At 44.1% G+C, this 22,379-nt stretch overlaps 1 protein-coding gene across 2 annotated transcripts in view; it reads right to left on the reverse strand.

The window, feature by feature from the left end:
- The window catches only part of NUDT14 (nudix hydrolase 14), a 52,470-nt gene that overhangs the window by 28,625 nt on the left and 1,466 nt on the right, over positions 1-22,379 (reverse strand). For both annotated transcript variants that reach the window (XM_035104706.3, XM_035104697.3), the window contains exon 2: positions 742-785. In XM_035104706.3, coding sequence (XP_034960597.1) covers positions 742-785 — 44 coding nt within the window. The remainder of the gene's footprint in view (positions 1-741; positions 786-22,379) is intronic.

Genomic DNA, 22,379 nt, shown 5'->3' on the forward strand with positions numbered 1-22,379 from the left:
GGGAAGGGTTAAACTTACCCCCTCTGTGTGATGCGGCCCCAATCTATTAGTCTATTAAAATCACATCTGATTTGGCCCAGAAAGCCAATTCAAACTATTAGGAGGGGAATGAGGAATGGTTCATGCAGAAAATGTACTGCGTCAGAATGAACATTGGGGTGGTGGGGGGTGGTGGATGGTATGCTTGAATGCATAGCCATGTTCTGAATTTCCCTCTATGGCTAAAACCAACATATCAGCCCAAACCCAAGCACACAAATATCTTCTAGTCTAGCTGAAACCTCCTTCCTGATGCACTGTTCCCCTTTGAGAGGATGGTCTAAGTGCCAGGCCTTTCACAGAGATTTGCTGTTTGTACACAACCAAATGGATGCATGGATGAGATAAGACTGGTTAAGAGACTGAACTATAATTCAGGAAATTTCTGGTTTGAATTTTGCCTCTGCTGTGAATTCACCAAACTTCCTTAAGCAATACTCCCTCCCTCCCTCCCTCCCTCCCTCCCTCCCTCCCTCCCTCTCTCTCTCTCTCTCTCTCTCTCTGTTTCAATGTCAGGCCTTATAGGACAACAGGCTCACCTTAGAGGGTTTGGTATACGAAGGATGATGAATGGGAACAATCAGAAATGCTATATGACGTGCTACGGTAAGTGGATAGATATATAGATATAGATAGATAGATAAGATGAGAGAGAAAATTGATTGAAGAAATATGTAAAAGAAAAAATGCTGCAAAATTTACCTGTCATGTGTCCTCATGAAATCCCAATTCTTTGAAATGCCATTCTGCAAAACAAAAAAGCCATCCCTAACAATTAGTACATCATATTAGTCTTCACCCCCATACAATCAATCAATCAATCAATCGTTCCATACATGTGTGCGGTTTAAATGCTATTGTAGCTTATGTTGGAAGCTGGCAGAAAGGTGGCATAGAAGTAGTGCTACAATAAATACATTTGCTCAGTTTAGAATACTCTATTTTGCCAAGAACTATGGCGGTAAAAGGAAATAATCGCTGGGGGTGGGGGACTGGTGCCACTGGGGGAGAGATACCGGACTTCATGGGGTCTAGAAGCACCACCCCAGCTTCTGTTGACCTACTTGGTCTCCTTTAAAAATTCCCCGCTGGATGACCAATAGCAAGAGAGAGCAAGGTTCCTCCACCTTATCATGGTTGCACATAAAACATGCCATGTACATGATAAAATTTTCCACTCAGCTGTGAAACATACCGGAATCCTATCCTCTATTGCAGCCAGCGTCCTGTTTTTCCTGGTCTTCTCTTCACACTGCTCACATATTTAGGCACAAAACCAGCACAAATAAGGTGGTCTGAAGAGCCAGCCAGGGATGCTACTGGGAATGGTGATCAAGCATCAGAAAACTGCTGGTTTTCTAAGGCAGGCTGAATCTATACAAATTTCTGCAATTTATGTACAGCTGACAACTATGGAGTCAGACCAGTGGTCCATTTGACCCAATGCTGTCTAGTCGGACAAGGCACCCAGTAGCTCACCAATGACTCAAGCTGAAGTCTTTTCCAGTACTACCTGGGATGAGACTGGGCATGAAGTACATGTGAAGACAGGCTCTGGCAGATTGAGTGGGCGAGACCAATAGTGGGTCTAGCAGTTAAGAAGGTGGTTTTTGCACGGGCTGTAGAGGGAACTGAGGGGCAGGTGGGGCTCATCCACCTGGGAAGGGAGCCCATCTAGGAGGAGGAGAACTCTGATCCCAAACCTCTGCTGCCTTGCAGGGTATCTCCGGGAAAAGAAAAAAGGGGCTAAGGAGTAAGTCCTACACAAATCCAGTGCGGAGTCCCAAAGACAGTTGGATGACACCCAGTTGTATGCCTCCTTCTGGCAGCTCCTGCAGCCAAGCTAGTGCCAAACATCTTGCTCTGCTTTCCTTTGGACCACATCAGCCAGGCTGAGAGGAGTTTTGTTGTCTGGGTGGCCCAGGGCCTCCATACACACTGCCCAGGTTTGCACCCCAGGGAGGTCACTTCGGTGCTGCTAAGCACAGCGGTTTGACTTCACGCACGGAGGCACACTCCCTTGTCTCTTAAGACAGGCGGATGCCAACCATCTTCCTGCTAAATAAAAACTTGTTACCTCACAGCCAGGTCCAGTCTCAAATCAGGGAAAGTTGTTACCTACTACAAAGAAATACCCAAGCATCTGCAACTCTGTTATGACTTGTCTGATTTATTCATACGTGGGGCCATTATCTGGAGATGAGGAAGTAGAAAACCACAGTTTATTGCAGGGAACACTTGCATGTCCATCAACAAGCCGCATTTCATTTGTGAATAGATGAGAGGAACAGCTCCTGATCACTGCCACACATAGCAAACTTTGCGGTCTATCAAGGGATAGTCACAGCCCCGAGTGACCATTTTGTAGTTTCTTCTGTGGCAGTGCACAGACTTGATTTCCACTAGACACACCTCATCGCCGAGGTTCAATACACACTCTAGGCTTCATTTCTCACAATCTAGTCCTTGTGAGAATGGAGGGAATAGGTCACATGTTACCCCCGTATTTTCTGGAATTAAGCTACAACCTATTTTCAGCTTTTGAATTTTTATTCATTTATTTGCCATTTCACACCAAGGAGTTTTCCAAAGCAATTTACAAAATAAAGCTTTAAAAACCCATTTAAAGCACAACAGCTAATTATGCTCATCCAATATTAATTATGAAAGGGCAAATCCTTTTTAGGAAAATGAGCACTGAAACAGGCCGAAACCCGTTCGCTCACTGCCCTTCAGATTAATGATCAAAGGCCTGAAAGTACAGCAATATTTTAGCATTTAGCACCAGGCTTGCTTTCCCAATGAGGGCATTGTACAAGTGGGAAGCCACCACCAAAAAGGCTCATTCTTGCGTTGCCACCATGCTCAACTCCCTCAGAGGAAGCACGGGGAGAAGGGCCTCAGGTGGCAAAAGGCTCCTTGTTTTATTTTGTTATGTATGTTTGCTGGTTTAAAATCATATCTGTACATAGGCAGAATTTCATTCACACTTTTGCACAACGCCCTGGTTCATCTTTTGATGAACAGCAGCTAAGAAATACTTTATATAAATAAATTGTTGCAATGTGTGAACAAGGCTCATTTGGCAGCATGTTGAAAACCTTAAGCCAGGTGAGAGAGAAAAAGAAAAAGGATGAAATTGAGTCGCTGGGTGGGTGAAGATGCAAGGCAACAAAGGCAGGCCTGAAGGCTTATATGCGGAATTTGTCAGGGCAACTGAACACAGAACAGTTGGTGGGGATTAGGCGACTACCACATTGCCTTGGATAATAAGCTTCTGAACTTCTAGAAGTTTAACTAGGCTTTCGGCTGTTGTTGACACTGACTGTCCAATGGCTGGTTTATATGACATTTCCACAGGGCTAATTACAAAGTGGTTGCCCATCCTAGGAGAAACTCTCCTCAAACGTAAGCAGCTCTAAAAGCAGTTAAAACTGACCAAATCTATAAGGAGATGTCAAGGAGCGGCGGGGGATGTGGTTGGGGGGGGATGCATTTGGTTAAATATGTAGGCTTGGATCCTAAGATAAGTTAAGTGTGTTCACAGAGGGAAAGCTTCCCACCCACCTCCCTTCACCCAGATATCACTTGTGACCCCTGAAAAGCCTCTCTGGCAGACAGGGGGTCCCTCCTGAACAATGTGGGGTTCAAGCCTGATCACTCCCTGCAGAGATCCACCCCATCCCACAGGCTTCGGGGTCTGTGGGATGGGGTCCCTTTTCTTTCAAAATGCGGGGATTTGCACTCTCCAGCGGGAGAAAGCACCCAGGAAGGTTAGAAACACTCTCAGAATTAAGCAGCACTATAGCGTGGAATGAAAGTTGTTAAACTCTTTTGCAAATCCCGTTTAGTCTGCTTTAAAGCTCTTGCCTCCACCTCTCTCTATCCCTCTGCCAATGAACAGACCACACACTCTTAAGTAAGTTTAACATGCTTTACTTACTAAACCCAAAGGTCTGGTTCATGCATCATTCCATGCAGCAACAAAGAGAACACAAGTAGATTACTTTTGGGTGCAAATACAGACTTTGGCAATCCCACCTGCCATTGAACCCAATGTGTTTTCACTATATGCAATTTTGGCTTTAGGTGCGATCCCTGGAACATAATCCCTGTGTAAATTGCAGGCTTGCTGTGTTACTTAAGCCTGGCACGCTTATCTTTCTTTATCAAATACAATAAAAATATACATGCTACATTTGATCACTAAGCTAGGCCTTCAGAAGATTTTCCAAAGAAAGCTGGAAGCTTTCCAATGTAAATTATCCTATTCGAATTTGCATAAGGTAATGGAAAAAATTGCAGAAAATTTCCCAATTCGAATGTTTTCAAGAAAACTCATAACTGTTCCTGGCCCAAACAGTTTAATTTAGTAGCACACTATAGTGACAGAGCTTCCCACTTTTGTGGACTGTTTAATCTACAGTAATGAAGACATAAATAGATTTAGAGTCTGCTAGGATATGCACGTTTTCGCTTATCCCTATGCACTGGTCCAACAAAGGAATACCAAGGAGCAAGATTCAATTTTGCATGGCCAGTTTGCACCTGTCCAAATAAATAATGCAATAAACAAATGAAAGTGTCCAGCATCCAATTGTTTGCTGTGGCAGAAACTCAAATGACTGCCATTTGCTGCCATTGTCTTTGTGTAATGCAATTTTAACGCGGCTCTATGCAGCCGAGTTTCTATTGTGCCAAATGCCTGGCTCTTTGCTAACAGTCCGCTATGAAGGCTGCTAATTATTAATTCCAGGTAAACAGTTGCCAATGGTTATATGACTCTGTGTACTTTGCAGAACAATAAATCCAACTGTGCTTATAGTGATTTTTATCAAGAAATGGGCAAGTTCATGGCACTGATTTATCTTCCTTCTGTTCAACAAACCTGCATATTCATAGTATGATGAAGAGATGGGCAAATGGGAATCACTGGGGTGTGTGTGTGTGCGTCTTGTAGGGCCCCTAACATAGCCCTACAACTGCAACTACTGCAGCCATTATTATGCATCCCAACCTCTGCCTGTTACTTGGAGACACAACTGAGTAATGGTAGCAAGAGTGTTAAGATCCCTTTGCTTGTGTCTCAACTTATGGGGGAGAAAGTCAGTAGCTGTCATGGACTGGCTGGGCACAGAGGAATGGTGGGAGGCAGCAGCTGGGGAACCAGCAAAGGACGAAGGCTCAGAGGCCAGGGAGTGGAGGTGGGACGACGAGGAGTGGTCAGAGGGAGAAGAGGGAGCAGACTGGGAGGAGGAAATGTCAGAAGCTGAAGAGGTAACAAGGCTTAGTGAGCTGGGAGAGTCTGTGGCAGAGAGAAGTCCAGAATCAGAATCAGATTCTAAAGCAGGCAAGTGGGAGGAGGGAGGTCAAGAGGAAGAGATGAGTCAGGCTGGGTTAGAGTAACGGGGGGGGGGTCTCCCCCTCCTGCTGAGACAAGCTCCCCTCCCCCATGTCTCCCAGAATCAGAAGGGGGCTGAAATGGGCGTAGCAGTGGCAGGCTGCACGCAGGTGCAGTCTCTGATCGCTTGAAAAAAGCCCTGGAGAGGAAGGGTCTTAGATGGCTCTGGGGAGTCAGGGACTTTCAGTCTCAGCAACTGATTCATGGAGTAAGACCTACCGGGGATGGGCAGCTGTGCTCATTAGGCCTGACACTCAGCCAAGTCTGGGAAGATCATGTTTTTGCTAATGATGAGTTAATGCCAACTTTGAGCAGTGTGTGATTTGCTGCTGGCTTGCTCTGTGACAGTAGCCTCTACTGATGCAAAACTTAGCCCCTCATTAGAAACTGCTTGACTTTTCATTGTTTTCAAAGTAAATAACAGGCTTGTTTATTTCTCTTATTGCAACCAGTTTGTGCATTTGAACATTTAAATGTGATGTAATCAAGTGCCACGTTTTGCATGCAAGTTGTCCCCCCGCCCCCTGCAAATAGCTAAAACAACGGAAAGCCTCTGGCAGCATCTCTTTCGTAGAAACCCATCTCCAAAGGCCTGTTTAAATAAACATGTTTCCACCTGTCTGTTACCCCAAAGCAATGCTAAACCATTTGGCCTACTTAGGGAGAGGGTGCCATAACATGGATGCCACAACTGAGAAGGCCCTACTCCAAAAGGCTGCAAAATTCTACTCCCCACCCACCATCACCCGGCTAAAATTCAGAAAAAGATACTGTCATTTTAAAGGGAAGGTACGAAGGTGCTCCCTCTAGGCATTCAGGTTTTTAGTTAAATGAATCAGAGTTGGAAGGGACCCTGAGGATCATCTAACCGAACCCTTTGCAATGCAGCAATATGGAACTGTCCCATATGGGGATTGAACCTGCAACCTTGGTGTTATCAGCAACCGGCCCTAACAAACTGTGCTATCTACATTTGAAAATGATCTGCAACATGTACTGTCTCCAAGCTCAGTAGCAAAACACTTGATTTTCATTCAGGTGGACCCAGGTTCAACCCCTAGCATTTCCAGTTAAAAACCTCTCAGGTAGGGAGGCTGGGAAAGCTTTGACTACTGCCAGTGCCGACAGGTTCCCCATTCTGGACTGGATGAACCAATGGGTCTGACTCAGTATAAGGCAGGTAGGTAGCCGTGTTGGTCTGAGTCGAAGCAAAATAAAAACATTCCTTCAGTAGCACCTTAAAGACCAACTAAGTTTTTATTTTGGTATGAGCTTTCGTGTGCATGCACACTTCTTCAGATACACTTGAAACAGAAGAGTCAGACCCTTATGTATATACAGAGGGTGGGGGTGGGAATGGGTGATAGGCTGATGGGAGTGGTAAACCTGTAGATGGCTGTTAACGACTGCTGATGACTGCAATTGGTCCTGCGGGGAAAAAGCAAGGGCTGAGGCGCTAAGTATAAGGCAGACATCCTTTCTCCCTAAGCCAAGCTGTGCTAGCCACACAAAAACAAGAGGAAGATGCTTAATTGTCATTCTCCTCGACATGAACCATCTCCTTGTCCACTGCACTTTTTCGCTCCCGCTTTGTTTATCCATTTTCCATTTTAGCTTAATGGAAATTGATTTCACATCCATGTGGTTTGCAAGAAAAGATGACGGGAGATTTCATAATTTGGGGTTGCTGGATTGGTGTTTTGTTTTTTGTTTTTTTGCCAGCTGCATTATTAATGCCAGCTACTGTCATGTGAAGTCAATAGCTAACATCTCCAGTGACTATGGCAATGCCCCGGCACGCTCTGTACCTCTAGGTCAATCTGAACTTGCCGCGATTCGTTAGTGTGCATTTCCATTTGCATGCCTCCACCCCTGCATTGTTTCAATTAGCCCTGTTTTGAGGCATCACTTTGAGCACGGCCTTCGTGTAAACAGAATTAACGAGGAAGAGAAAACAAGGCTTCACCTTCTGTGCCAATTGCCGCTTAAAACCAGGAGGGGATTTTGAAAAGAAACACACAAGTCTATTCTCCATGCGATATTGTGAAATCGGAATTATCAACATAAATTGTACATCGCAAAACAGAGGCAGCACGTTTGGGCTTGCACAGATTTCTACGGAACAAACTGAACTGAGCTCCTTTCTACGCCCCGTTGCAAGAAGCGTGGCATTCCGACACCCCCTGAAGTGGGTGAAAAATATGGCTCCCCTTTCAAAAGACGTTTCCCAAAACTATGGAGAGGAAGCCTGGTGTAGCAGATATAGCACTGGACTTGGCCCCGAGTTCAAACATCTGCCTACCTCTCTTGACAACCCTGCCTGTCAACCTAATCTAAACTTCACGGGGTTTTCATGAGGGCAATATGGGATAATCCCCATAAATACCACCCTGAGCTCCTTGGAGGAAGAGTGGGATGCGAATGTGATCAGTAAACAGATGACTGTTGGTACTGGATAATTGGATGAGATTGTTATCTTCAGCTGTGATACTGCGCTTCCATTGGGAGCTCTGAGGTGTTTGAGGACAACCCCAAACTTCAGGGGGATGGATGAAATCAGGCTGGTATAAGAAAACCTCCACCCACCTCTGCATCTAGCTCTAACCCCTCCGCTGAGTTGGTAAGCATCATGGCCGGCTCTACCATTGGGCAAGGTGAGGCGACCAGCCTAAGCAAACAGATTTAAGGCTGCCATTATGATTTCCATTTGCTATTTTATTTATGTTATACTACCACAGAGGGTTTAATTGGTATTTTCTGCTTCAGGCACCAAGAATGAATCCTGTTTGTATCTCAGCTGTAAGTTGGCTATCTTGAACTAAAAAGACATTTAAACCAACCAATCAGGGGATGAGTAGAACTACCCCCCCCCCAAGAATGGTACACAACCCAAAAGTCGCACTGTAATTTTTACAAACCGTATCCATTTTAGTCTTCAAAGCGAGGGTTATATTTTGCATCCAGATGGTGATGGTAGTATAGTTTTACTGTTAAAAAAGGTGTCGTTTTTAACCATTAGGAGGCAAAACAAACATTTGAGAAGTACATTCACTTCTTCAGCTGTTCATGTGATACAGGGGGTTAGGCCACTATGTTTATTTCAAACCCATCAGCTCCAAGGACAGGTATGCTGAAATCTGCAAAGTTTCCCTTTATTGTTAAAGCAGCATCTCGAGATGGATTTGTAGGCACAAACTGACACAGCTTTTACTCCTAGGACTTATAAAGCCTTGATTTACTTTGTGATGAGGCAACCAATGCCGCCAAATTTTAAATAGATGAGTTATTTCTGCCAGCATGTGGAAGTGGAGAGAAAGTGTCAGGCTTGGGCCAGGGAGACCTAGGTTCGAATCCCCCACCCAGCCACAAAGCTAAACGAGTGGCCTTTGGGCCAGTTGCTGTCTCTCAGTTTAACCTTCCTTGTGGGATTGGTGCGGAGATAAAACAGAAAGGAAGGAAACCAAGTATGCCATCTTAAGCTCCTTAGAAGGAAGGCACAGAATGCCTCTCTCTATATATTGCTTTGTCATCCAAAGCAATCACATTCTGCCTATAAAGCCCACTCTTTTCCTCAAGCAAGTAGACAGTAGTATGCTGAACTTGATACCTGAAAGGGGGGAGGATATGTCGCCGGCACTAGGAAATTTGATAGGTTCAGAGGTCAAAGCTACGGCTTTTCCTGCTACCTTCAGTTTACTGCTAGGTCAGCAACTGCATTTAAGGTTATAACCTGGGATGCAGATGTGAGGCAACCGGCACCGGCACAAATTGATTCGGGGGGTGGAGGGGAGCAACTTGGCGCTTTAGTAAAAAGAAAGAGCTGAAAGGTGGACATTATACCACTTAGTGTTATATGGCCCATTTTTATATAAGGGATAAAACTAACAACAACAACAATTATTATTATTATTAATATTAATACCCCGCCCATCTGGCTGGGTTTCCCCAGCCACTTTGGGCGGCTCCCAACAGAATGTTAGAAACACGATAAAACATCAAACATCAAAACTTCACTAAACAGGGCTGCCTTCAGGTGTCTTCTAAAAGTCAGATAGTTGTTTATTTCCTTGACATCTGATGGGAGGGCTTTCCACAGGGCAGGTGCCGCTACCGAGAAGGCCCTGTGCCTTGTTCCCTGCAACCGCACTTCTCGCAATGAGGGAGCCAGCAGAAGACTCTCGGAGCTGGACCTTAGTGTCCGGACAGAACGATGGGGTTGGAGGCGCTCCTTCAGGTATACTGGGCCGAGGCCGTTTAGGGCTTTCAAGGTCAGCACCAACACTTTGAATTGTCCTCGGAAACGTACTGGGAGCCAATGTAGGTCCGTCAGGACCGGTATTATATGGTCTCAGCAGCCACTCCCAGTCACCAGTCTCGCTGCCGCATTCCGGATTAATTGTAGTTTCTGGGTCACCCTCAAAGGTAGCCCCACGTAGAGTGCATTACAGACAGGGAGCTGCCTTACACAGAGTGAGAATACTTGGCCCACCGAGCTGAGTGCCATCTACACTGGCTGGTAGGGGCTCTCCGAGGTTTCTGAAGGGGAATTCAACCACGGATCTTCCACAGATGCTCTACCATTGAGCTATGGCCCTTTCCCCAATAATTAATTTGCTTATTTTTTTTAAAAAAAAGACAGCCCCCAGCTATACATTCTGGGAACAGTCGAACACTTCCTACATGCTGCACAACAAAGACTGAATGGTGCTCATAAAATAATTGTGTGAGGTTGCAGGTAAACTGGGGTGCACTTAGTTGGGTCCCCCACTTCTTTCTCCCAAGGGAAAAATCTTCCAGCAAGAGCCAGCTTTCTACCGAAACATCCACAGTCAATCCTGGCCCAACCTTCCCTCTATGAAAAGGGGAAAGCAAGCAGCGAATGTGACTGTAGTGCGGAGAAAGAGACCTTAAAATAAACACCATTTAGCCATGTTTACTACACTGGTGCACCAAAGCACTCTGCGCAATTCACAACTCAAAATAATGGCTAAGCAAGATGATATTTTATAGGGAAGGCAGAGGAAAATGAGCAAGTAGAAGCTCTATACTCTTAGGCAATGGTGGTACATAAAGAATGGCAGGAGATTGTTATGAGAAGGAAGGAGCCAATTGCCGTGGGTTCTGGTTAAGCTAATGGAGGAAGGGGTCCTTGCCTTTTTGCTTCTCTCTAAAAACAGTGTTAGAAACTGAGATGTGAAAGCTAGGAGCTAAACGGCACCTTAAACCTAGGTTATGGGCACAACAACGAAATGTCTAGGCACATTTTTTTATAACAAGAATACAAAGCTGAAAATGAATGAACTGCAGCTAAAATATTATGTTCATTTTTCACACGGTCTATTCCCCTGCCCACACCCCTAATATTCTTAAGACGGTCTTTTCTCCAGTCTTCAGAGAGTAGCTGGAAGTGCGGAGCCAGAAAAAGGTCCTCCTCTCCTTTCACTCTGCAGTTCTGCAGCAGAATGGAAACGTGCAACAAATAGAGGGTGAAATGGAAAGAGATGCCTTCTGGCACCCCTAGCCGGGTGAGGGAAGAACAACACAGCATTATGAGCTTCCCCCAAGTGTAGACTTAAAGTGGAACCTGAGGGAATTGAAGAATATGCAACCAACCTCTCCACTAAAACCTGAAGACAGAAACTGCCAGGGTCAGATCATTATTCCTCTGTAGCAACCTCTCAAGCCTTCTTGCTTTTTTAAAAGAGAAAGAAAGAAAGAAAGAAAGAAAGAAAGAAAGAAAGAAAGAAAGAAAGAAAGAAGGAAAGAGGAACCACCAGAATGAGAAGCACTAATATAGAGCATTTAGTTGGTGAGGATTTTCACTTTTGTGGGAGTTGTAACTATAATGCCTTATTTAAAATATCTCCGTATTTTAAAACAGAATCACAAAAGTCTTCTTAACAGGCTATCCTCCCATTGGTATGTTTCATTTTGAAAGCAACAACCGTTTTAGTAGCTCAGCCTCCTCAAAGTTCCAGAGAAGACATTTTCCGCTCACTTGCTTTGAAAGCCATTAAAATAACTTGATGAAGAGCAGCAGCGGGGGGTTAATGGAAGGCAAGGCTTAGACACAATCTTTAGATTTCCCCCGAAGACTTTCTCACAGGACCTTCTTACAAAAATCACGAGGACCTTTCACCTCCCTCCAGTCCCCTGCAAAAATCAATACAAAATGGACAGATGCTACCCAGCCCCAGATTTTAAATTATGTCTTAAATAAGATAGCGAGCGGCCATCTCCCTCTCTCCAATCATGAACCTGCAAAACATATGCTTAAAAGGATGACGAGTTTTGGTGTTTCCGTGTGCATGTGCAAAATTTGGAATAGACAGGATGCTATGAAAGAGCTCATGGGTAAACTTTCATTACCCATTGATGATAAATAGAGTGGCTGGGTGAAGGACAAGAATACTTCTGCACTGAGAGTCAGTTCACACATGCCCATCACTTAAGGGCCAGGTAAGAATTTAAGAGCAGCACTGTTAGATCACTCTGAAACGGTCCATTTAGTGCAGCAACCTGCTTTCCCGCAGCAGCTAACTAGATATGGCTGGAGTTGGGATGGCAGATTTCCCCAGGCCACACACCCCTGCCAGCTGATATCACTGGGTGACATCACCTGATGGGTGGAGTTGAATCCTGCTGGGTGCAGCTTCACCAGGGTGCTGCCTGCAGGGGACGCACTGCTGAAGCTGACCCCAACCTGCAGATGAACTTTGACAGATGGGCAGGACTTCCCACCTATCAGTCGCCTGACACCAGGTGACTCACAGGGGTATAGCCCCACCCACCAGTCAAAGGTGGCCCGATGGGTGAGGTAGAGATAAATATCTGAAGCAAAAAAAAAGATCACTGGTAGATCATTGGCTCCACCTCAAAAAAGCTGAACAACTGTGGCTCCCCTAAAAAAAAAAGCTCAACATTTTGCCTCCTCCCTGAAAAAACTCAACAACTTTGACCCGAACCCCCCACAAATGGGCCTTCCTCCTTCCAAAAAAAAGCTCAACAACTTTGACCTGAACTCCAAAAAAAGGGGATAGATCACTACACTGTGAGTACGGTAGATCGCAGTCTCTTGGGAGTTGGCCACCCCTGGAGTAGATGATCCTCAGGGTCCCTTCCAACTCTGCAGTTCTATGATTATATGATCCCTACCCCCAGCAACTTGTATTAAGGAGGATAACATTTCTTCTGATTAATTTTATCATGGTTAGCAGCTGTTACGAAGACCTGTCATCCTTGATTTGCACAGAAGCATGAATGTTCCATCACATATTAAATGTCATGTGAGTTCAGAGTCTCAAACACCACCATTTTTCAGACCTAGATCTCAACACCTGAGGAGGAACGGGGTGGTAGAGTGCTGGGGTGGTAGAATGACATGTATCACTTTAGAATGTAAGGAGTGTTGCATGTGTCTCAGTGTTTTGAATGCTTCCTGATGTTAGGAGATCCCTGCCAATAAAACACCAGCACAGCAAATCTCCAGGGCTTGATGAGCTGCATCCAAGTGTACCAAAGGAGCTTGCGGATGTAATTTCAGAGCCTTTGTCTATTATCTTTGTGAATTCTTGGCGAACAGGTGATGTCTCTACATTTAGCTGTTGAGGAGCCATGCAGTGTGCTGCCAGTCTGAACCACCCCAAAGAGCAACACGGAAGGAGGAGCTATCCTTGGTGGTTCCTCTCATCACTTCAGTGACGCGCAAGAAAAAGCCCCCTTTGAGACGGCAACTCCACTTTCAAATTCTTAAAAGGAACAGAATTGCTAGATCTATCCAGTCCGTTGGTAAAGCATATGTAATGATATTTGCATTTTCCAGCATTGCTTAAATGAGAGGTTTAGGTTTCTCCCCAATCACCTGTACGCTTAAGGGTACCAGATGGCAAACAGGCCTGGGCTCCTGCACCTTTAACAGTTGTGCAGAAGATAGAATTTCAGTAGGTGCCCTGAAAACTACACCTCCTGAAATTCCCTCTTCTACACTTTTATTAAAGATGCAGGAGCCCTGCGCTCTCTCTCTCATGCATCTGGTCTAAGGTTACCAGATGCCCCCGTTTCCCAGGGACAGTCCCCGGATTTACAAATCAGTCCCCATACAAAATCCATTGAAGTTGAAAAGTGTCCCCGGATTCATTTAAAAAAATCTGGTAACCTTAATCTGGTCACCCAATGTAGATTCTGTTTATGCTGTGCTTCTCAGTTACATCACTGCTCCAAAAACTCTCTTCTCCAAACTCTGGCTTTACTTGTTGAGAGACAGGGCGCCACCCATTTGCCATCTTGCACTGAGCCTATCATCATCATCATTTCTACACTGCCCTTCATTTGAGGATCACAGGGCAGCTTACAATATAAAAACACAAAATGCATGAAAAGAACAAGAACACCACCTCCCCGTTTAAAAGGCCATGGATTGTTTAATCATTCGCCCAGGGTTGTCCCACAAAATGGGGCATCAGAGTGACCACTCTCGGCCCTGCCCTTTGGGGGGCTCCACACCTTAACGTGGAGGCAGCCACAGCTGGGAAAGGCAGCCGTGGCAGGAGCAGGGTGGATTTGATTTAAATCAAACTGATTTAAATCACGATTTAAATCACTAGTCAGTAAGGCTTGATTTAAATCATAGTTGATTTAAATCATAAAGACTAATTCTTGCTGGTATAACTTTATTATGCAAGTGGATGAAGATTTTTAGAATAACAACTTTTCATATTAGTTTTTATATCCCCAGTTTAATAGGTTAATCATTCATATTTGGACAACTTTACTGTTGTACTTAGGAAGGAGAAAAATAATCATTACCTTAATAATAACAATTTAAATAGATTTATTCAACTGAAACAATAACATTTCAGCAAATGTTATTTGCTTAAACAAACATCCATGTTTGTTAACTAATTTGGCTAAACAAAAACAAAATATATATATTTTAAGAAATTTAGACTGTCAGCCCAGCCTACACATGAAAAACTTAAATACTGTCCAAACAATCAGAAAAATATTGTTTCTATTCTGTTCACTGAACTTCTTGAAACTTAGCACTGAAGGGGTTGCTTCTGTATTCATAGGTTTGTAGAACAATAGGATTAAGGTCTTTTTCTCAACTCTGTTCATGTTATAACATTTTTGCTGTGAAGAAGAGGCATGTGATCTCTGTTGAGTCAAATTCAGTTTTGAGAACTGCAAAAGTAAACCAAGCATCTGTGATAATATCTTGTAGGCAGAGAAACTGCCCAATAATCTTACAAAAACCTCTGGAAGAGGTGAATGGATTAATGGAATTTATTTACCCCCAAAATTAAACATATACAACCTTATACTACATAATTAAAAAAACTAATCTTTATTTCATGATGGAATAACCTTTGGATGGTAATATGCTTTCCTCAAAAAGCATTTTATTTTAAAAAAAATCCAATTTAAAGCAAAAAAATTGATTTAAATCAAAAAAATCCGATTTAAATCAAAAAAATCCGATTTAAATCAAAAAAATCCGATTTTTTTTATTTTTTTAAAAAAATCATTGATTTTTATCCACCCTGGGCAGGAGGGGTGTGCCTGCATTCAGGTGGCAGCTGGTTACATAGGGGGGAAAAGCAATGATTCTTCAACTTCCACTTCGTTGGACTGGTCATGTTGTTACGATACCCAATTATCGTCTTCCAAAGCATCTAGTCTATTCCGAACTTAAGAATGGAAAGCAAAATACTGGTGGACAACAAAAGAGGTTTAAAGATATTCTCAAGGCAAATCTTAAAAAATGTAGTATAAGCACTGATAACTGGGGAAACACTGGCCTGCGAGCGCTCCAATGGTGTCATGGACTTTGAAGAAGCATGAACTCGGGGTGAAAAGAAAAGAAATGAAGAAAGAAGAAGAAGAAGAAGAAGAAGAAGAAGAAGAAGAAGAAGAAGAAGAAGAAGAAGAAGAAGAAGAAGAAGAAGGAGGAGGCAGCTGGTGACATGGGGAGAAAAATAAGCTTTTTCAAAAAGCAAAGTCTCCCCCAGTCTTATCTAGATTGAGTTTCAGTTTGTTGGCTTCAAGTTACAAGAAAGATATTCTGACTAAACATCAGGAAGAACTTTCTGACAGTAAGAGGTGTTCAACAGTAGAACAGCCTCCCTTAGGGGGTTGCAGAGCAGGCTTCTTCAAACTCGGCCATCCAGATGTTTTGAGACTACAATTCCCATCATCCCTGACCACTGATCCTACTAGCTAGGGTTCATGGGAGTTGCAGGCCAAAACCACCTGGAGGGCCGAGTGTGAGGAAGTCTGTTGTAGAGTCTTCTTCCTTAGAGGTTTTAAAGCAGAGGTTGGATGGCCATGTATGCTTTAGCTGAGATTCCTGTATTGCAGGGGGTTGGATTACAGAACACTTGGGGTCCCTGCCAACTCTACAATTATATAATTCTAATCCCCCTTAATGGCTCACCATGGGAAGATAGCTTGGTTTGATTAAATTCCATCACTTGCCTGATCCAGGGACTAGAGGGGTCTGGCACCCACAAACTCACAGCTGTATTTTCCCTATGCTAATTGTCACAGATAGCCCAGCTCGTGGGAAGGCAAGTATGCACCTGAATCAAACAGACTCGCTTTGCAACAGAGGTTAAGGGGCTTGTCAAGGGGCTTGTCATATGGCTGTCAAGCCTCCGCTTAAAGACCTCCAAAGAAGGTGGAGTCTCCTTCTTTGGAGGTCTTTAAGCGGAGGCTTGACGGCCATATGTCAGGAATGCTTTGATGGTGTTTCCTGCTTGGCAGGGGGTTGGACTGGATGGCCCTTGTGGTCTCTTCCAACTCTATGATTCTATGATTCCACCTGGAGTTGGTAAGTGCATTCAGACTTAGGGGTTTTCCACCCAGCCCCACCTAGGCTTGAAGCTGCTCACAACAAATAAACAAAGTCCACAAAACAGGGCAAGACACCAGGCAGATTAGAAGCCATCAATAGAAACATTATTCAACAACTGCATCTGAAAGCCTTCCTTGAAAGCTGGGTTTCGCAGCCCCTCCTGAAGGCTAGCAAGAGCATGCTCCGGCAGACTTCTTCTGGCAGACTATCCCACAACCCTGGGGCTGTGACTGAGAATGCCTTGCTTCTTGCGCTGCTTGTCTCTACCTCCCGCAATGATGGCAAACAAAGCAGAAAACTTGAGGGCATTCTTGATTTGAGGGGAGGGGCCATACGGGAAGAGGAAGCCTCAAAGATGTGGCGGTCCCAGACACTAAAAGGTTGAAAGCAGTAGCTGGGCCAGAAGCTTTTTGTGATGTGTGGTTGTTTACTTTCTTTTTTTCTTTTAAAAAAATATTAATGGTATAACCAACAGGACAAACAGAGTAGTCCAGCAATTCAAGAAAAGGGAAAAACCAACAATCGATTATGGACAGGTATAAGTTGAGAAGACAAAAGGGATAAAAAAAATATTGAAAGAAACATGTACAAAAGAGGCAATGCTGCAGTGTTCTAAGATAAGACATAAACAATGGGTCAAAAACTTGTATAATCAAAAGCAGCACCGGATGATATCATATTTGGACAGAGTTCGTCATCCGTGTGACTGCGTCGCTAAATAAGCTTTAAAAAACCACCAGATAGCCGCAAGTTGTAATGGAACCTCTTCCCCTCTGAGAACCCGGCATTGGTGGGCTAGTTTCTCTGATGTCGCTATAAATAAGACTTTTAGAAACCAATTCATAATAGAGCGAGCATAGAGGAACCCTTCCAGTGCTTGTTTATTTTTGGTGTTGCTTGGAGGCCTTTTAGGTAAGTTTAACAAATAATAAAATGGTAAGAATATTCCAAGAGAGTGGTTTCACCTTATCTTTGTTAGCACGCAAAGGGCACTGTGCCATAGCGTCTAAAGAAGGGTGCAATCAAGCAGAGTTGACTTTTGTTTTCATATGACAACCATTCCCAGTTCCACAGAATCCTGGAACAGCGCTGGGGGAAGAGAGTTCCCAAGCATCATGTCAATTGTGCCTCTGGCAGTTGCCGGCAGTCAAGGGTGTTGCACTCACATCTAGTGTCTGAAATTCCCCAGGTGCCAGGTGCGTTTTGCTGCTGGCGCATGGCCAATGGGAGTCATGGGACCCATGTGGAGATTTCTGGGCTCCGGGTTGGCAACCACGGTTTTAAAACCTCTGCCTTAGTCCATTTCCACTGTGTGGGTTTCTCCTTCTTGTTTACTGGGATAAGTGAATGGTTTCTAAGAGCAAGCTACAGTCAAACATTGTAGTTGAGATCTCAGAGTCGTAGAATCATCCAGTCTGGCAAATAGACATTCCATTGTGGTGACCGTAACCTAGGTTTAAGCTTATATATCAGAGTTTCTCACACTGCTCATGTCCAGCTTGCGGGCTTCCCATAGACATCTCATCCACCACTGTAAAGGACTACATAGAAGACCACTATTATGATCCAGCAGGCTCTTCTGGTGTTGGTTTGGGTTTTAATTCATTTACACTCCTCCTTTCTGCCATGGAACTCAAGACAGAACACATACTGTCTCCAGCCTCCCAGCCATGCACTAACCAGACCTAAAATTCGTTTCGCAAAGCTGAGGCATCAAGACTTGGGATATGGGCTGAGGATCTAGTCCACTCTGATAAATTGGAACATATGGCATTTATTCATAAGGGATTTGATCCAGATTGTATCTTACTGGCCCAGTGGTTTTTCCTACTTTCTTCAGTTTAAGCTGGAATTGCAAGACAGGAGTGCCTGGCGTGCTATGGTCCATGGGGTCACGAAGAGTCGGACACGACTAAACGACTAAACAACAACAATGGCATTTATATATCTCTGCCTCTCCATCCACACACCCCCATGGTGTATAGTGTTCTTGTTAAGTACTTTAGACATGTGTAAGAAACTGAAAGAAAAGCTATAAACCAGGAATAGGCAAACTCAGCCCTCCATCATCCCTAGCTAACAGGACCAGTGGTCAGGGATAATGGGAGTTGTAGTCCCAAAACATCTGGAGGGTCAAGTTTGCCTATGCCTGCTATAAACTAATCAGCAGAAAACTCATTGGTTTTGGGTTTTTTCAAATCAAGATCAATCAGAAGCAGCAGATGAATATCACACCACTGTGTTATGTTTATTTGAGCATGCACAGAAGCCACTATAAGGTCCTCAGCCCTCCAAGAGGGTTTTCGTGCCTTTAAGCATTGCTTAGAAGGGAACATACACCAAATTAAACTGCTCCTTTGGCAACAACACCATGATAGCAAAGAGAAAAGGAAAAATCTGCCTCCTGGGCATCACTTAAAGCAGGAGGTGGAAATCTCAAATAGATTAATTGAGCAAGTTTTAAGCTGTTTTAAGATGTTATCTGCTGTTTTCTTGTTTTGTGTTATTTCAGACTGTACACTGCTGTTGTTTCAGTTTAATGCGTAAACCTGCAAACAAGCACAGCCTACAACCGATGAAAACCCACCAATCCTCCCTACCCGTCTTTGGTTATTGCTTCCCGATAAAAACACTCTTAGCAGTATAAGGATTTCACAGATAATAATGTAATTAAACAAGCAAGCATTGATGTCATTTCTTTCTGTGCAGCAGTGTGTATCACAAATGCTACCTTCTGAAAGGCAAAAACTTTCCCACAATTACACCGAGCAGATTCAAGGAAAGGACATCACTCACCTTGCGGAGTTTGGTCCTTCTTTTGCCTGTAATGTATTCATCACCACTCATCACATCTGTCCCTGCAAATCCTATTTCCTGTTCTATTCATGAGGTGCAGCAACCTGGAGCTTTAGAGATTGCCGCCACACTTTTCCCATGGCCTTCTCACCTCTCCTCTCCCCGAGCAAGTACCCCATTCCCATTGTTTATCATCTGTTCTCCCCTGCTGGAAACTGCTGTCAGATGTTCACTTATCCCTAATCTCGCTTGCTGCCTTTGATATTCTTTCTAATCCAACAACCTGTCAACTGGGGCATCGGCCCATGTCCAGGCCAGCTGCTCTGTCCCAGGCTCCAAGATTCTCTCCCAGACTCCATCTGAAATGGTTTTAGGGGATTCTGACCCAGCAAGTAAAACGTGAGGCAAATAATTAATGTCATCTCTATCTGCACTCATGACTTTGGTGTGCCATTAAGCACCCCGCCAATGAAGGAAAGTAACCTTTTAAAAATTGCTTTAAGCTCGGGCGTTAATGTATTAATGAAACCCTGGTCAATGTTTAAGGGACATGATTGAGGACAAGCAAGGTCTTGAGGAAGGCAGTGAGAAGATGCTTTTAATTGAAAAGCGATCAGGAAAAGCAAATCTGCATATAAGCCTCCCAATTTGGACAGAACTTGCAGCTTTAAGGCAGAACTGCAGCTTTAAGGCAGAACTGCAGAGCCAATGTTTAGCAGAGAACTTTCCTCATGCTAAGTGTAAAATATGAACATTAAACATGAGCAGGTGGTTAAGATGCATTGCTACAGCACTGCAAAAACTCAAGTGTGTCTCCCCCCCCACTTCTCAGACAAGGTTGCTGCTTCCCACCCCCCTCTTTACAGACCTTTTTTCCAGGGCGTTTTTAAAGCTCTGAGGCAGGTGAAGCTTTTCCTGGCATGGAGACCAGATGGTGGGAACAGTTTCATCTGTTGAAACTGCACAGGAGAAAGTAAACTAAATATAAAATAAAAATGGGGAATTCCACCTGGGATAAAGCACAAAATTAAGGCTACCAGTTCCCAAAGCCTGGGGGAACTTGTCTATTTTTAAAAGTTCTTAGGAACCACCAATACTCTGTCATGATGGCTGATACCCTCGCACCTGATGGAATTTCCTCCTTCTCCGCGATCCTTTAAAGTTCAGGGACTGGATCTTCGCAAACTGAAACTCTTGTTAGAAAAGCTGCCTTCCTTCGGATTTCTCAGGGTGGGAATGCTAACTTCTATGACAGTTAACCTTCTCTGTAAAGATTTTGAGCAGATTACTTGCTGTTTCTTAAGAAGCACTGAAAAGCCTCTGCTAGGATGATACACTCTATGTGCACTCAGTATCTGACCTTTTTTCTTCTTCTTTAGTATAATCCTAACTCCACCAATTTAGATAGTTCTTGTTTTAAAGAAAAGTGCACAAATTGTATTGTATGTCTCAGATATGGCTCAACTGCTTTCATTTTGTACAGGAATTTAAAGGAAAATTAAACAAGGAAAGTTTGAGAATGTGTAGAGGTGTACGCAAAAACATTCATGTCATAACTGAAATTAACGTCCAGCAGGTCCAGACCCTGAGAAGGCAACATTTTTCCAGTTGTGTCTGTTCCCATTAGGATGTTTCAATGAAGACATTTCATAGATCCTTCAAACTGGAGAGGCCAGGAATTGAGCCTGGGACTTTCTGCAAGAAGGAGCTAAGGCCCCCTCCCTTAAAATATCTGTATATCTCAGCTTCTCCATTTCACATTCAGTGTACCCCTGCTGCTATTTTTTGTAGCCATATACACATGATGTTATCCACAATACACAGAGGGCTAATGCTTCAAGCCTTAGCTTCCAAGCTTCCGAAGGAGGGTTCTTGATTTAGATTCATCTTTGGTCTATGCTTCTGATGTTCTTAAAGGAAAATGTGGGGGGCATATTGTGCTTTTACCACCTTTTAAAAATGGCCTTGAGGAATAAAGGTAAAGGTAGAGAACTCCAGACCTGTAGCTCTGTAAAGGTCTTCCTAATAATTATCAGTACAGTTAACAGACTAAAAGGTAAAGGTAAAGGGACCCCTGACCATTAGGTCCAGTCGTGACCGACTCTGGGGTTGCGCGCTCATCTCGCATTATTGGCCGAGGGAGCCGGCGTATAGCTTCCAGGTCATGTGGCCAGCATGACAAAGCCGCTTCTGGCAAACCAGAGCAGCACGTGGAAATGCCGTTTACCTTCCCGCTATAGCGGTTCCTATTTATCTACTTGCATTTTTATGTGCTTTCGAACTGCTAGGTTGGCAGGAGCTGGGACCGAGCAACGGGAGCTCACCCCGTCACAGGGTTTCGAACCGGGGACCTTCTGATCAGCAAGCCCTAGGCTCAGTGGTTTAGCCCACAGCGCCACCTGGGTCCCTATAGTTAACAGACTACAGCTCCCAGAATTCTTTAGGGCAAGCCACAGCTGTTTAAAGTGGTATGATGCTCTTTTGGCTGCATAGTGCAGATGGGGCCATAATAGTCAGAATTTCACTGTCCCCATCTAGGGTAGTTGCCAGAAATGGATGCAGCAAAGGCAGACAGAAAATTCCAGCTGGGCCATTCTTGCTAGGAATGTGTGTTGTACTTGATGACACAATGCTGCCTGTGCACAGATGGCTGCATCTGTTGTGTGTAGCTGAGGATTCACTGCTTGCCTTTTTACCTCAAGGCGCTCTTCAGGCTCCAGCAGCTGTGGGACAGAGTATACAGCTCCCCACCAGCATTGCTGAGCACCCATAAGCAGGAAAGCTGAGGGAAAGGTGTGCTCAAGGCATGGAAGCTCACAGCACACTTGGGCAGTCTTAGAATCGGAAACAGTTTCTTTCCAAAAATAAAATCACTCTGGGCACAAGATCGCTAGCTATTTGGTAGAGACACGGGGCAGGGCCTTTTTGGTGGTGGCTGCTCCCAAACGCCTTCACTAGAGAAGATACACCGGCTCCCTCCATGTTGATCTTCTGCTGGCAGGTGAAGACCTTGTTCCAACAAGCTTTTGGGAACTGATGGCCACCTGTCATGTATAAATTAGATGAGATTCCTGCATTGCAGGGGGGTTGGACTAAATGACCCTCGAGGTCCCTTCCAACTCTATGACTCTATGATTATATCACTGCTTTTAATTAAAGGGCTGGTGCTGTGCTCCTCTTCTTGTAATTACTGTATTGGCATGGTTTTAACAGCTTATATATATGTATATGGTTTTAATTTTATCAGTGCTTGTCCTCCCCCCCCATTCTTTTAGCGATTCTTATTTT

The sequence above is a fragment of the Zootoca vivipara genome, chromosome 1 (assembly GCF_965207765.1).
Source record: "Zootoca vivipara chromosome 1, rZooViv2.hap1.1, whole genome shotgun sequence".
Lineage (NCBI taxonomy): Eukaryota > Metazoa > Chordata > Lepidosauria > Squamata > Lacertidae > Zootoca > Zootoca vivipara.